General features: G+C 40.1%; 1 protein-coding gene across 3 annotated transcripts; it reads right to left on the bottom strand.

The window, feature by feature from the left end:
• Positions 1–4,627: 4,627 nt before the first annotated feature.
• On the bottom strand, positions 4,628–13,501 carry ARL14EP (ARF like GTPase 14 effector protein). 3 transcript variants are annotated; one of them, XM_074884473.1, is made up of 5 exons: positions 13,264–13,501; positions 12,285–12,582; positions 8,691–9,197; positions 7,547–7,677; positions 4,628–6,107 (listed from the first exon to the last, which is right to left on the bottom strand). In XM_074884473.1, exons 3-5 carry the CDS (start codon positions 9,111–9,113, stop codon positions 5,879–5,881), a joined length of 783 nt encoding a protein of 260 aa, XP_074740574.1. In that variant the 5' UTR covers positions 9,114–9,197; positions 12,285–12,582; positions 13,264–13,501; the 3' UTR covers positions 4,628–5,878. The 3 variants fall into 3 exon arrangements, with proteins under 3 accessions (XP_074740574.1, XP_074740573.1, XP_074740575.1); XM_074884472.1 differs by lacking the exon at positions 12,285–12,582 and having other exon boundaries at positions 13,264–13,500; XM_074884474.1 differs by lacking the exon at positions 13,264–13,501 and having other exon boundaries at positions 12,285–13,233.
• Between the last annotated feature and the right edge of the window lie 923 nt (positions 13,502–14,424).

Here is a 14,424-nt window from a genome sequence, read left to right on the forward strand (position 1 = left end):
AGTGTAGCTGAGGTCTGGGGCTCCCTCAGTGATGATCTGAGTAGCCTGTACAATTTACCTCCTGGCTGGAGGTTAGGCATACTACACAAGTGTATTTAACAGAGTAATAACTCTGAATTTTCTCTTAGAGATTGAACTGAAGCTCCCAGGAAGCAGCACAAAGATAATAACTGAAAACTCAGCTGAAATATAATCACTCTAATTAATAACTATTAAGAAGAGCTGCTTGTCAGGAGAAAGGTTCCAGGAACATTGAAGTCAGCTGGCAGGATTCAGCCCATCTGATTGGAAACTGCCAACTACCTGTGAGAGCACTACTGTGTTATGAAACAGAAGAAAGGAGGCACTTTGGAGGTTTGATGGTGGGGATTTTTCTTTGTTTGTTTGTGCGATTTTTTTGTGCCTCAAACTTGTAATGGAAAATGGATGAAGTGAGGAGAAAAACTCTTCAATACATCTGGATTATCAGGTACTTTTAGGAAGGATGAACTGGAACAAGAAATAATGAATTTTGGAAACATTATGCTACTAAAAGTCTGTAAAACCTGATTTTCTACTGTTAAGCAAAGTAGTTGTGTTAATGGGTCCTTAGTTCCAGTTTTTTTAGATGACTTAAGAGCTGTGAATGAAGCAGAATCTTTGAATTCCCAGTGATTTCTCTTTGAGAAGTTTTTAAATTCTGATATTTCTGGTAAGCTGCTCACCTGGGGTGCTTGCTGGGACTTTTTTGTTCTTTTTTTAAAAAAATAGGTAAATTAATGTTGTCTGCTTCATGGTATTACTTCAGTAGCTAAAATGAATGATTTAGCGTAGAGCTATGTTAAAATGCAAGAACAAATGGAAGAAGAACAAGGAAAAAAATCAGAAGATGACAGAAGATAATTGCTTTTACTTCTGTTTGCAGTCTAGGGCTCTGCGTGGACACTAAATCACTGTTTACTCTTAGGAGGTTATAGTAGGTACTGCTGTCACCTATGGGAAAGATGGAGAACTGAGTTTATTGCACTCTAGTTGTTAATATTGCCCTAACTAGAGCCTAGAAGGGTAAGTCATTTAGCGTGCTATACCAATTTAATTTGCTGGTGAGTATATGTGAAGGGCTGCCAGAGGAAGCTGAGGGAAGAAGAGAAGAACTAGGGCAATTTGCTTTCCACTTAGTAATAGTAGGAGAGCCAGGGAAACTTTTCCCATTCCCAGCTGCCCCTCTCGTCTTTCCCCACCCTGGCCTACCAGAGTCTATGCTAAGTTTCTTCTGGTTACTGTTGTAGCTACTCTGGTAAAATACTGTCAGAGTATTTTACCTGTTTCTCTGGGAAACAGGATGCATGTGGTTATTCAGCTGTGATTGCACACTGGCAGTAGCACTGTGTGGATGTCAGAAAGTTTTCCATTTTGCTAATGAGTGCAGGACCCTGTTGTGAGTGGGTTTCTTAGCTACCTAATACTGAATTTCTAAGGAAATGCTCAGGTGGAAGCTTTAAAGTAAGGTTTCATAGTGAACACTGTAAATTGTAAATGTATCTATAAAAACTGTGTTGATCTCAACTAACAATCGGCAAGGTATTTGGGGGGATCGGTGGGAAGCTTTTATAAAGACTAAAAAGCAAATAAATTTATCTTATTTTAAAGTGCTAATCTTGTACTTGAGTCTGCTATATTTTGACCTCACAGATGTGGATAATACTTCTCATCCTGGGCTTGATTCCTGAATCTGTTGAATAATGAATTTCCCTCTGCTCAGAGGGCTGGGGATGCATCTCTTAAGAGGTTCACGGTCAGGTTTGCAGTAAGCTGATGCCCTCTGCTGGGTATGAGGAACTTCTAAAATGTAAACCCCCTATTTCAGAGCAGGATAATAAGTTTTGAACAAAACTCCTAAAAGAGCGAACTGAGCAGTTTAATCACAACCATTCACACCTCCCTACAGTATTTTTTAATATGTGCTTGGAGGAGAGCTGTTAATTTGAAATCTAATTGCAGTGAATGAATATAAGTATAGTTCTGGACACATTTTCCACATTGGTAAATGTTAGATGCAACTTGTAATTGAAGATCTTTAAATACCAATATAATCCTTTTAATAAACTGTTCCTCTACTAGTAGTAGGATTTAAAAACATGTGTAACTTAAAGTTGGAGAGAACTGTTTAGCCTGTTTAAAGTAAGTTGTCATTAGTATGATATTGACTGGTTAGAAGTCAGTATAAGGGTGAATGTTTGCAGAATTATTGAGGAAAATCATCTGGATCATGAGGGACAAGCTACTGCATGTCTGTACATCCTATATTTCACTGAGAAATCAGTTGAAAAATGCTGAAACTCTGCATTCATTGAGATATAACCAAAAATGTGACTCTAATTTTAGAGGAAAACAAATTGAAACTGAAGATTGTGTGTTTATGCTTTTTCATGAGACTAGAACTCAAAGGCTAATTTAATGCTGATTCCAGCAAGCTGTAGCTGTTTCTGTCACGTAACAATTGACAGATATCCACCTGAACACTTAACCTCTGTGTAGCTATGTCATTGTAGGATTTCAGTGAGCTCTTGTGCACTTGTCTATTGGGCCATTCTGGCTAATATGGATAACACCTATATGAAAAGGCTAAAAAGAACACTAAAAACAGGCCTAAAATCAGGGAAAAAAAAATTTAGTCACCTTAGAGTTGGTTTTTTTTTTTTTTTCCCCTTAGATGCTTTGATTCTGACTTCTGGATTTATAAAATCATTTTTTATGTACCTCTGTCTACTTCCTGCTGTTTCTGCTATCTTGAATGGTCAGGCAAGAGATTCAGAAGTTAGTCTCCTTATGTTAGTTTCCAAGAGTTATGAGCTTACTTGATTAAAAGAAAACCAAATTCATGCTAAGGATGTTAGACATTTATCTTTGGGAGATAAATTATTTCAGTAGCATTGATGACAAAAATGTTAACACCTTCTCAGAGTTGATGACCTGACTGTACTATATTTGAGTATTTACACTAGTTACTTGAGTATTCAACAGAAAATATCCCAGGGCGTGTTTCATCAGTTTGAAACCTTCAGCTCCACTATGGGGTGGGGAAGGGCACATTCCGCTTCAGATATGACCACAAGGTTGTGTAGTAACTCTCACAGTGTCCACAGAACTCTCACAAGGTGATGTTAGAAGATGTTAAGTTTGACCATATTCTAAACCTGATGTGAATTTTTCTCTGTGTGAGAAAGAAACCAAACCAGTACTTAACACTGTACTTAAGAGATACGAATCTGGAGCTTCTGTTCAATAAAGTCAAATCGATCCATAGGATATGTATTATTCTTTAAAGATTCTTTTATTGTCATTGATTTCTGTCTTTTGAATATGTAAACTTTGTCTAGGTGTTAATTTTTACAATTAATACCAAAAGGCAAGTTTTAACATGGTAACTGGGGTATATCTGCAGTTGACTTTTCTCTTTAATGCATGCAGAGTTTAGAGTGGTGGTTATACCTGGTTTATGAACTTTGGCTATTATGGAAAGTAGTTGTTTCCTTTGGCTATATTAAAAGAAAATACTGTTTAACAGGCTTAGTTGTAGAGTAATTCTGAAAGATGGGGAACTACATATGCTATTGGGAACAGTATGCAGTCACTTTTAGATGATGATAAAATAGCTTGTGTATTATGTGGATGGGATAAGTTTGGTGTTCATAGAAACACAGAAAAAATGGAGAAATTCATAGCTGTAAGCATTTTAAATCTAGCAAAATGGTAAAAATTGACTTGCAACAATGTCTTTTAAGAGAAAAATAGATGAGGGAAACATGGAAGTGTATAAAAACACACTGAACTTAATAACACGCTACAACTTAGGCATGTTAAGAAAATGCAGCTAAATGGAAATGTCCTAAATATGTAAGCAGGACATGTAAATGACCAACACCAAAAACTTCTGTCTTACTAGAAAAAAGCATGTCTCCTGTAGCTTCAATAGCAATCAACAGTACCTAGTGCAGGCTTTTAGTCAAAGAGCAGTCCTGTGCATTTTGTTAGGAAACAAGTGATTTGGAGAAAGTACTCATTGCTAGTGAATCTGTGAAATGAGAGACTGAATATACTAACTTTTGAGAGACTTAAAGGAGATGGAGAAATACAGTTCTAATAATGGGATGTTCTAGGCAATTTAAGCTACTGGTAGACTTGCATTTCATTTCAGTGAAATGTTTTAACAGTTACTGAATCCAAAGTCTAATTGTGGACTTAAGTGATGTTATATTCATCAGGCAGTTGAAAGCCTTTTAATTTTGTTAACAATGGGTACTGTCGACTCTGGTCTAATTTAAAAAGTAACTATGTAAGAATTAAAAGATTGGACCAGTTTTTTCCCCCCTCATTTAATCTAATTTCAAAGGTTGCTTTGGAGATGAAACCGTTCCAATGGATCCAGCATGCAAGATTAGTCGCTGTGTCAGGATAAGCATGCTCTGTAGTCAACAAAGTAAAATGCATTAAATGCCACTTGCATGTAAGGGAAGCCGTGGCTATTACTCAGTTGTGGTGATGATGCTATCTGAAAAAGTGTAAAGGGTGTGCTGCGCTCCCTAAATAAACTCACATGATGGTTCAGGCCAATGAGAGACATCCATTGGAAGGACAGCCAACAGTCTGACCAAAAGAGAAAGTCTGTTTATTTTCATAGCAGATTTAGTTAAAATGTAGTGTAAATTGATGCTCACATTTCACTAGGACCAGCAGAGGTCAGTACAACTCAAAGCACAGCTTTGGATTTTAGCCATACAACCTTCATGATACAGAAAAGAAAATAAACCAATAGCAAAGATTATACAACTTTACTAAGTCTTCAGAAATCAATAATTAACAGTATTCTCAAATGTGACCTAATAAACACACAGATCTTCCACGTCTATCATAGAAATAGGATATTTAGTGAAAAGACCAAGAAATAACACTAAATCTTACTAATAATTATAAAACTTCTTTTCCATAAATCTTGTTATATTGTAAAATTTTAATGTTCTCAGGATAGATAATGCATCAACCAAACATAATTTCAATTCAACTTTTTTTTTTTGTAGCAGTCTGGATATTCTTAGTTTGGGAACAGAAATTCAAATTCATTTCAACTGCATGTAAACCTTTACCTTAAAAACAAGAAAAGAAGGGGAGAGGGGCTGTTGAAGTACCAGTCCAATTATAGACTGATAACAAATACAGCAAAATTATTTCAACTGTTCTACAGAAACCAACAAAACAGTACTATAATTAAATGGTTTAACATATTTTTCAATGCCTTGACAGTTTAATAACACTTAAACAGTGAGGCTTGAATTAATAAGGATAACTTGATCTTAAATCCCAGTAACTGAACTCCTAAATGCTTCTGAATCCATTTAAGTGAACAAGATTGAATTTATCAGATGTAGCTGGGATAATCTATAGAAGATATAGCGCTCACTATTGATACTGGAGAGAGCTTTATAATACAACAGGTAAGCTCACTGAGAACTTTAAGTGTCTCACATAAAACAGATTCAAAACCATAAGACCCTGAATTAGAGAAGGAAAAATGAGGGATACGTGGAAATGGTACACTCTGCAAAGCAGTGTATGAAATGATAGTGAGTGGCTCAGGATATACTACATGAAAGTTTTGTACCTTGCACTTAAATACTGTGAAAGACTGTTCAAGGAGAAATTACTTGGATGACTAACAAGACTGAATACAAGGTATAATGAAGTGTGAAAAGACAGTAGTATGATTGTTTCCATAATCATACTGAAAATGAACGTGAAAGCACATTTTTCATGTAGATTGTGGTAAGTTCCAATGGCTTTCATTAAACCACTAAATGATGAATGTGTTGTGTTTAATCAAAGCATGTAATGTACATATACACTAACCAACATGCTTATTTTTAATTATTTCTCCTCCTTCTATCTCGATTTGCTCATACAGCCACTTGCGGTCACAGCGACATTCAACTCCACACTTGTTGGAGCCACACTTGGGGCAAGCATAGAAACATCCCAGGCAATCTTCATCAAGACAGTCACAGAGGTCCATCCCACTGTAAAGGAGCAGCCCCTGGCTATCGTAGACTTTACTCTTGGATGGTATAACTTGCCTGTATAATGAAAAACAACAGTTATTTCCATGCTAAAAAATCCATTTTGATGCCAAGCTGCTAATTGTTGTGGACAGAAGTTTGCTTTCTTCAGGTGTTTGTTTTAACACTCTTAGTTAAAAAGATGTATATAAGTTACTGTATTTGACAACATTTCTCAGTGCTAATTGCACTGCAGTGCTTCTGAAGTAATTTCAAGAATGAGGTTTTATTTCTTCAACAGCACACTCATTCAAGAACTTAGGAGTATTCATAGTTATATGATGTAAACTTCAGATTACCTTTCAGATGATGTGAAATGCTCCCTTAATTTACTTTTATAACGTGTAGCTATAATTCAAAGGAAGTTGTGTAGAATCATTTAGGGTGTGCACATCCTAATTTAAAAGTATTTTTAGGCTTTTATCATTACCCATCTCTAACAGTTCTGTTAAACTGCAGGATCACAGAAAAACTGTTTGGAAGGACCTCTGGAAGCCACTTTGTCTGACCCTCTGTTCAAAGCCAGGTCAACTCAAATGAGGTTGCTTAGGGCTGCATCTAGTTGAGTTCTGAACAGCTCTAATGTCAGAGATGCCACAACACTTTTGATTCAGCATTTTACTACACACATAGAAAAGGTCTTCCTAACATCTCAACAAAATTTCCCTGGTTGCAACTTGCGCCCAAGCTGAATAGAAGAAACAACTGGAGGGGAAAGATGTGTAGTTTGTGAGCAGGACACCTAGTGTCTGTTTGTCTTGTAAGGTTAAACTTAGGTGGAGAGCAGGGGAGAGGCATTAATGAGATCTTTCCTGCTATTTTAACAAATATTGTATGACTAGTTAAAGCTGGGATCTCTACCACTCTCCTATTAGGACAAGACTGAATTAGACCAAAATACTAGTGGAAAATGTCAGACAAAATACAGCTGCATATACCTTTCCTCTGTAGAAAGCATGATTTTAAAATCAGTCACATTAGAAGGTTGTAATTTGTTATCTAGTATTGTCCAGCTTGGACACTACCTTCCTTTTAAAAAAGGAAGGTAAGGTCCTAACTTGCACACTTTTGTTTACAAAGTGTAACTACTGAGTTTACTGACAGATGACAACTCCACTATTTTAAGTGTAGTCTACTTGATCTTACTGTATTCAAATTTAGCCTATTATCAGAATTTTAGTTTATGCATAAATTAACAGCTTTATCTATGATCTGTGTAGTATTGTCATGCCTTACCAAATACTCTTTTGTATTCTAATTGCCTGAAATATGGCCTGTATGCTAACACTTTGTCTTGTTTTGTTTATCTCAGTAATGAGAGTGAGCCTAAAAAACAAAAAAAGCAATCCATAAACATGCAAACATACATATAGAAAATGTTATAGTGTTACAGGGATGCTGACCATCAAGGCTATTTTATTTTGAAGTGAGTTAATGTAAATACAGGAACAGCTCACCTGTCTGAATTAAATGATGTATTTTTTGTTTGCAGCCTTCTTTTTTCCCTCTTACTGGTCTCAGGAGTGAATTCAGTCTGTCGTCCTGGATTAGTAAACTGTAGAGACTTTAAAGCCTTAGCTGTACGCCCCTGAACAAAGACAGAAAATCTCATTTAATTACAAATACAAACCTAAATTCAGGTTTGAGAGAATGTCCAGTCAAGCCTAAGTAATAACTTAGGTAAATTGGTGACATCAACTCTAAGGACTGAATTTCCCAGGAGAAACAACTTGTCTGAAAATTTTTATACTGGAGAACTGTACTAGTCTCAAAACCCAACAATACAAGCTTTATAGAAGCAATTTTAATCAATGCTTTCAAATTTCAAAATTTATCAGTCTCCTAAACATACTGACACATAATCAAAAAATAGAATTGGGCAACAGCCCCTGGACTAAAAGGGACAACAGCTCCTAGAATGCAATTCTGCTTTGCTATGGGGCATATATGGATGAGCTCTTGCTGATGTGGTTGCCCACACTTCTACTGATTGCCTGCATACAGCCTGAACAGCGCATCCAACAAGGTACAAGCTGTATTCCAAACTCAGCACTTAAAGCATTATCCTCCCACACCAGTTCATTACTGCCCCTGAACAAAGGCCATGGCCTTCACAGCTCAGACACCACAAGAGTACACTTAATTCACCTCAGTGCAGCTTCACTTAGTAATGAACTGCTAGAGAAAGGGTTTGTTTTTTTTTAAAACTGAAGAGACTAAACAAGAAGTTTATCTCAATATCCTTAGAAGCAATCTTTGTCGTGTTCAGTTTTAAGCACACGAGCTTGTTTTTTGCAAGACTTGAGTAACAGCTTATAACACCAGTAGCAGTCTGGTATTTACATAAACTTATGAGTTGTAAGTCACCCTCGCAGACACAATCATTTGAATTGAAAAGGCCATAATATTTAATGAGTGAAAAGGATTTTTTTAAGGCCCTCCAAATAAAGGTTTAAATACAGTAAACTCCCCCATATCTAAATGACTACACCATTTCATATTTCTATTAAACTTAATTTCTTTATGTAGGAATTGTCTGAAGCTCAATTCCAATAGCTTGCAGAAGTTAGAAGGGTTGGGAAAACTGATCCATATACATACGTCTGAATCAAGTTTTCTTCTTTGGCGATCTTCAGATTCAACATCCACGCTTCCGTTTATTATCTGCATACATTTGGGACAAAGCTTCCAACCAGGTACAAACTGTCTTCCAAACTTGGCACTTAGAAAAGCTGCATCATCTAAGTCAATTGCTCGTAAGTTTTTCTTTGATAGTTTTCTGTGTATATTAAAGGGATCACAACATGATTTTTGTAAATCTTCAAATCTTTCAATGTAAATTTTTGCATGGTGGAAGCAGATTGTATTGTTCTCTGAAAGGGTTATTCCTGTTCTAAGCTGAAGTAACAGTAGATCAGATGAAGATATGTCTTGCTTAGTCTTGAAGCCAGTGTGACGGGTGTAATAGGTCTTATGGCATTCATTGGTAGCTTGAAGCTGAGTTCCAACTGTACAAGGATCCATTTTACGTTATCAGAACAACTTATTTCACTTATTTTGCCTAAAATGAATTCTTTGAAGTCTTTAGTAGTTTCTATGAAGATCACCCTAGAGAAAGCATTAAAATCAATCAGATTTGTGCTGCAAACCTTATCTGCAAGCTTGACAGACTAGGTTTAAGTGATTTAAAAAACATGTAAAGAAAATATAGCCTTCTAGTCTAGGTAAGACTAAATACACTAAATTTAATTCTGGAATTAAACCATGCATCTTGTAGTCCTTTCAGAGGCATTTTTTCCCAGCTACAGGAAATATAAATTCAACATATTTAGTAGCATTACTTTCTCAAAAGCAATCTGGGAGCAAGATATGAGGTGGATGAATTGTTCAGACAGCAGCCTGCTCTGGTCATCAGTTTCCTGGGGGTCTCCTCTCTTGGCACAATCCCTGCTAGTCAAGGCCAGCTGTGAAGATGGCCCACAGGAAGAGACTGCCGATGGCTAAACAATTCACCCATCCTGTTTCCGAGTAGTTTTAGGGAAAAAAGCTGCTGAAGGTAGGCTGCACAGGCTGTCTGATGTCAGATAGCAATTCACATCCAACAGCGCTTCCCTGCATGTTCTTCCCATGTATACCAGGTGCAAGTCAACACACACAGAATCAACCTGAGCCTTTTCAAGGGACAGCCTGGGGCATACACAAAGATTGGTGGTTCTAGATCTGTGCAGTTGTGGTCATGTGACCTCTGTGTGCAGCTCTCTCCAGCTGAGCACCATGCCTGTTTGATGTAAATACTGGCTGTTGTTTCAAGTTAAATACTAATTCAGTTACCAAATACAAAGCTAGCAACTGCAGAGTGGTCTCACACTCATGCCAAAGTTTGTGGCAAATCCAATGCTGGCTCTAACACATCAGAGCCTGAGCCCATCTTGCACTATTTTCTATTGCAACATAAAGGACAAATTTCTACCAAAAGAAATGAATTCACTTGCTTTTGGAACCTCAGAAACCTTAACTACAATGAATACAACCTAACTGGGATGTTAATGTTCACCTACATGCTACTCCACAAAGACAAAATCAGACAAATTCATAAGCAGTGTACTGGTTTTGGCTGGGATAGAGTTAAATTTCTTCATAGTAGTTTATATGGGGCTATGTTTTGGATTTGTACTGAAAATAGTGTTGATAACACGCTGAAGTTTTAGCTAATACTGAGCAGCACTTAGACAGTATCAAGGCCTTTTCTGTTCTTCACTACCCCACAAGTGAATAGGCTGGGGGTGCACAAGAAGTTGGCAGGGGACACAGCCAGGACAGCTGACCAAAGGGATATCCCAGACAATACTGTGTCATGCTCAGCATATAAAGCTGGGGGGCAGGGGGGGGAGATTGGGGGGGTGGTGGTGGTGCTGTCGCTCAGGGAATGGCTGGGCATTGTTCTGTTGGTGGTGACCAATTGTTTTCACTTGCATGGCTTGTTTTCTTGGGTTTTATTTTCCACTCTGTTTTTCTTTGTGCTTTTCCTCACAATTTAAAAAAAAAAAAAAGTTCTTTATTTATTAACCTGTTTTTATCTCAACCTGCAAGTTTCTTTCTCACTCTTACCGTTCCGATCCTCCCTCCCATCCCACTGCGGGGGAGCAAGTGAGCAGCTGTGTGGTGCTTAGTTGCCAGCTGGGGCTAAACCACAACACATAGTTATTTGTGCTAACCACTGAACAGGGTAATATGGTTTTTAATCAATAAAAGTATTGGCCAATTGTATAATGAAAAAAATCTGGGATGCTACTTTCAATAAAATAAAAGCAAACAGCATCACATACAACCTAACAATATAAAATATTGTAAGTTTATCCAATATACAGAAATATGAACACAACAGTGCAAAACTTTAACAAGGAACAGTGAAAAGTTAATAGGCTTTTAAAAATTACTCTGAAAAGCCACTGCCTGGAACATTTTTGCAGCAGAAATCCTCTTGATTGTAATACTTCAGTTTTTCTAAACCAGATGTGTATATCTGAAGCAATTACACATTACATTTCCATATATTAAACTGCATGCACAGTAATATAAAGGTCTTGCACAGGATGTGCTATTGTCTGGTGATTTTAACTGATCCAAATATAAAAGATATGCTGGGCTATACTCACACCAGTAAACTTGTTTGAAAGTAAAATTTTATATCTGATTCAAGACAGAACTGAGTATAACTACTTTTAAACAAGTTTTCTCAGCCTATTGTTAAGAATGCTCCAGCTTTCACACTTAAAGCAAGAATAATAAGAGATACAAAGAGTCCCAGATGTAAAGGCACAATGTTATAAACACCCCAGTTTGCAAAAAAGGTGTGTATTTTGTTCTGACAATAAAGCAAGAACCAAAAAAGGTTCTTTTTTGGCAAGTTATCTGAAAAGAGAAAGACTAAGTATTCTAATATTCAATACTGATTTCTCAGGTCAAAACCTAAATCCTGTATTTTCAGGACTAGAACTCGTCCAGTCCTAAATTGCTAGGCTATCTGAACTCTTCTTCACTGAAATGTCTGTATTCTTTAACTAAGACCTCTCCTGAAGTTTTCAGCCTTGGCACAGCTCTTCAGATCTGAATAATACAAATAAGGAGTAAAATGCAGATGTCCATGAAGTTTTAAAAACTCTTATTCTCAGTGCCTGCTGAGCACTGAGACTGTTAAGTTTAGCTACATAAAAGTTCCAGTGCCTTTACCCATTTACTGCGGTACTGACTTTGAATGATTTTTTTTTTAAATCCCTGTAAAAGACCATCTGTCAAACTTTACCCTTGTAGTGAACCAGCTATACTCAAAATCAATCTTTTTTTCATTAGGTGCACTAAGTCTGTCTTTCAAACTAAGGTAACTAGAACTGTGTATGATCAAAGCTCACTGCAGCTGAGTTAACATTTTAACAGCAATTTAGCTAATGCCAAATAATTCCAAGAGGTCTGTATAGGCTATGCACCAAGCTTGCTTCAAATGCTAATGTATACTTTTGACCGATTCCTGCTGTGGAAGGTGAGGGTTATGTATGTGGATGAGGAAGCACACTAGGTCAATATAAAAGTGATGATCTGAATTTTCAAAATTTGCAGATGTATTAGAAGTCAGAACTCTTGGAAGACGTTCTAATTTAAAAAATAATTATTTTCTATTTTACAGAAAAATGTTATTACCATGTTATCCTTGGCAGGTATCTGTTTTGACAGTTGCACTACCTGAAATACCGCTATATTAAATAGAGAGAAAGCACATCAAGTCTATCACCACAGTTTGTTCAAACAATAGTGTGCTGGTGACATAAGTTATGTAGCTCATCCACTTGATTTGTAGGAATTCTTGGTAGAAACTTCAGATGCATTTCTTCCCTCCTCCCCTTGGGAGGAGTACACAGCAGTTTGCCTTTAAATTCTTTCTGGTGGAAACAGGAGAGCTTCAAAAACCAAATACCAAAATGAAGGCTTGTATTCACACCTGTGAAATCATTAATTAATGTTTACTGCACCAAACACAATAACAGAAGACAGCGATGAGGATCAGCACATCGAAGCACTTGTGGTCAAAAAGCCTGCGGCCCTAGCAGAGATTCAGCAAGGGTTTTCTAGCTTCTTGATGCCGTTAGAAACAAAGGATGGAGGAAGCTACAGTTTAGAGTGGCAGCACTGGGTTATAAGAGTCGAAGGGAAAGAACAGTCCTGAAATTACAGGTGTGAGCCCTTGTCTGAATACATTATGCTGGATGTCCAGCGGCTGCACAGCGCCGCACCACAGACCCTCATCAATCGGTGACAGCCCCTGGCCAGGGCTGCCTGTTGAGAACCGTGCGTTAGGCCAGCGGAAAGACCGGCGGCTCCTTTGCTTTTGCGGAGGGCACTCACCCCCAAGAAGCCCCCTGCCAGGCCGGCTGGGCGCAGAGGAGGGCGAGGGGTGAGCAGCTGGCCGGCCCGCGAAGCAGGGTGGCCGGGCGCCCCCCGGAAGGGATCTCCGCGGCCCCAGCCTGCAGACGGACGGCCCCTCCGGAGCGCGGCCTGGCCGCTCCGCGGGGCCTGGCACGGTGCCACCGCGGCTGCTCGGCGCGGCCCGTCGCCTCGCACCCCTCTCCCGCTGCCGTCCGCGCACCCGCGACCCCTCGGGCGGCAGACGGCTGCCCGGTACCTTGCCGTGGACTCTCTTCCGCCGTTGGGCCAGGACGCCAACACCCGACTTCCGCGCTGCCCCAGCGACAGCCGCGCTGCTTGTGGCGGCCATTAACGTCCCCTCACCCCACCCGACCTCCGCCTCACCATAGAACAGCGGAACCCTCGAGCGGCGCTTCCGCCTGCAAACGGAGAACGGCGACACCGGCCGCGGCGGAGGCAGCGGCGGGGACGGAGGGAGGGAGGGGGGGTGTGGCGGTCACGTGGGCTGGCGGTCACGTGGGCTAGCGCGCGGCGCTTTCGACTGCCGGGTCGGGCTCGCGCTGCGCACGCGCCGCCCGCGGGGGCGGGTGTGAGGGGGCTGTCGCCCCAGGGCGGGAATCCCCCGTGTCCCGGGGCGCGGTAGCCGTGGGGTGGGTTAGGCCTGGCCTGGCCTGGCGGGGCCCATCTGCAGCGCCATCGCTCCTGGGCACGGCTGGGGCTGGGAGGGCAGCGACCGGGGTGCGGCTGGGAGATGAGAGAAGCTCGGCCGGTGCTGAGGGAGGAGGGCTGCGGGCAGTGACCTCAGGGGCGGCTTCGCTTGTCGCGAAGGGCCAGGTGCTGTGCCGGGAGAATGGAGTGTGCTGAGAGCAGCGCTTGCTCGAAGGGCAGGCCGCGGCCTGCCGTGTGTTAGAGCTGGCGAAGGTACCAGGAACGAGCGGGGAGGTGGAGCTGTGCAAGCCCCTCCCTCCCCCGGTGAACGCGGTGAAACAAGAGGGAAGCGGTAGAGGCCGCGGACGGGGGGCGCAGCAACTCCCCCCCCGCCCCCCCAGCACCACGGGCGCTGTTAGACGCTTAATGAGGATGACTAGCTAATCAAAATAGGGCGAGCTTTTAGTGTTACCAGGCTAGGACAATCTGAGGGAGTCAGTATTTTTTTTTTCCCCAGGTACCTCATGACACTATTCCACCCCACCCCTCCAGCCCCAAAATCAGTGCTCCTGAAGCTGTTATTTTAAATAAAACGGGTATCTTGAAAATCCATTGCTTCATTTAAGAAAAAAACCCCCAGTTTCTTCATCACTAGAATGTCTCTCCAAAGTCTGTGGGGTTTGTTTTGTTTTTTAAATATTAATTCTATAATATTTTCATGACAATGGATCTTTCAAGGGAGGAGATACAAAATTTTGACTATTATTCT

The sequence above is a fragment of the Strix uralensis genome, chromosome 15 (genome assembly GCF_047716275.1).
Source record: "Strix uralensis isolate ZFMK-TIS-50842 chromosome 15, bStrUra1, whole genome shotgun sequence".
Classification (NCBI taxonomy): domain Eukaryota; kingdom Metazoa; phylum Chordata; class Aves; order Strigiformes; family Strigidae; genus Strix; species Strix uralensis.

Bases quoted from the DNA above. Each gene is read 5' to 3' on its own strand.
- ARL14EP (XM_074884473.1), bottom strand. From the start codon at position 9,113: ATGGATCCTTGTACAGTTGGAACTCAGCTTCAAGCTACCAATGAATGC. The intron at 7,678-8,690 runs GTATGTATATGG...GTCTTTGTTCAG, and splicing joins GAAGAAAACTTGATTCAGAC to GGGCGTACAGCTAAGGCTTT. The intron at 6,108-7,546 runs GTGAGCTGTTCC...TTCATTATACAG, and splicing joins ACATCATTTAATTCAGACAG to GCAAGTTATACCATCCAAGA.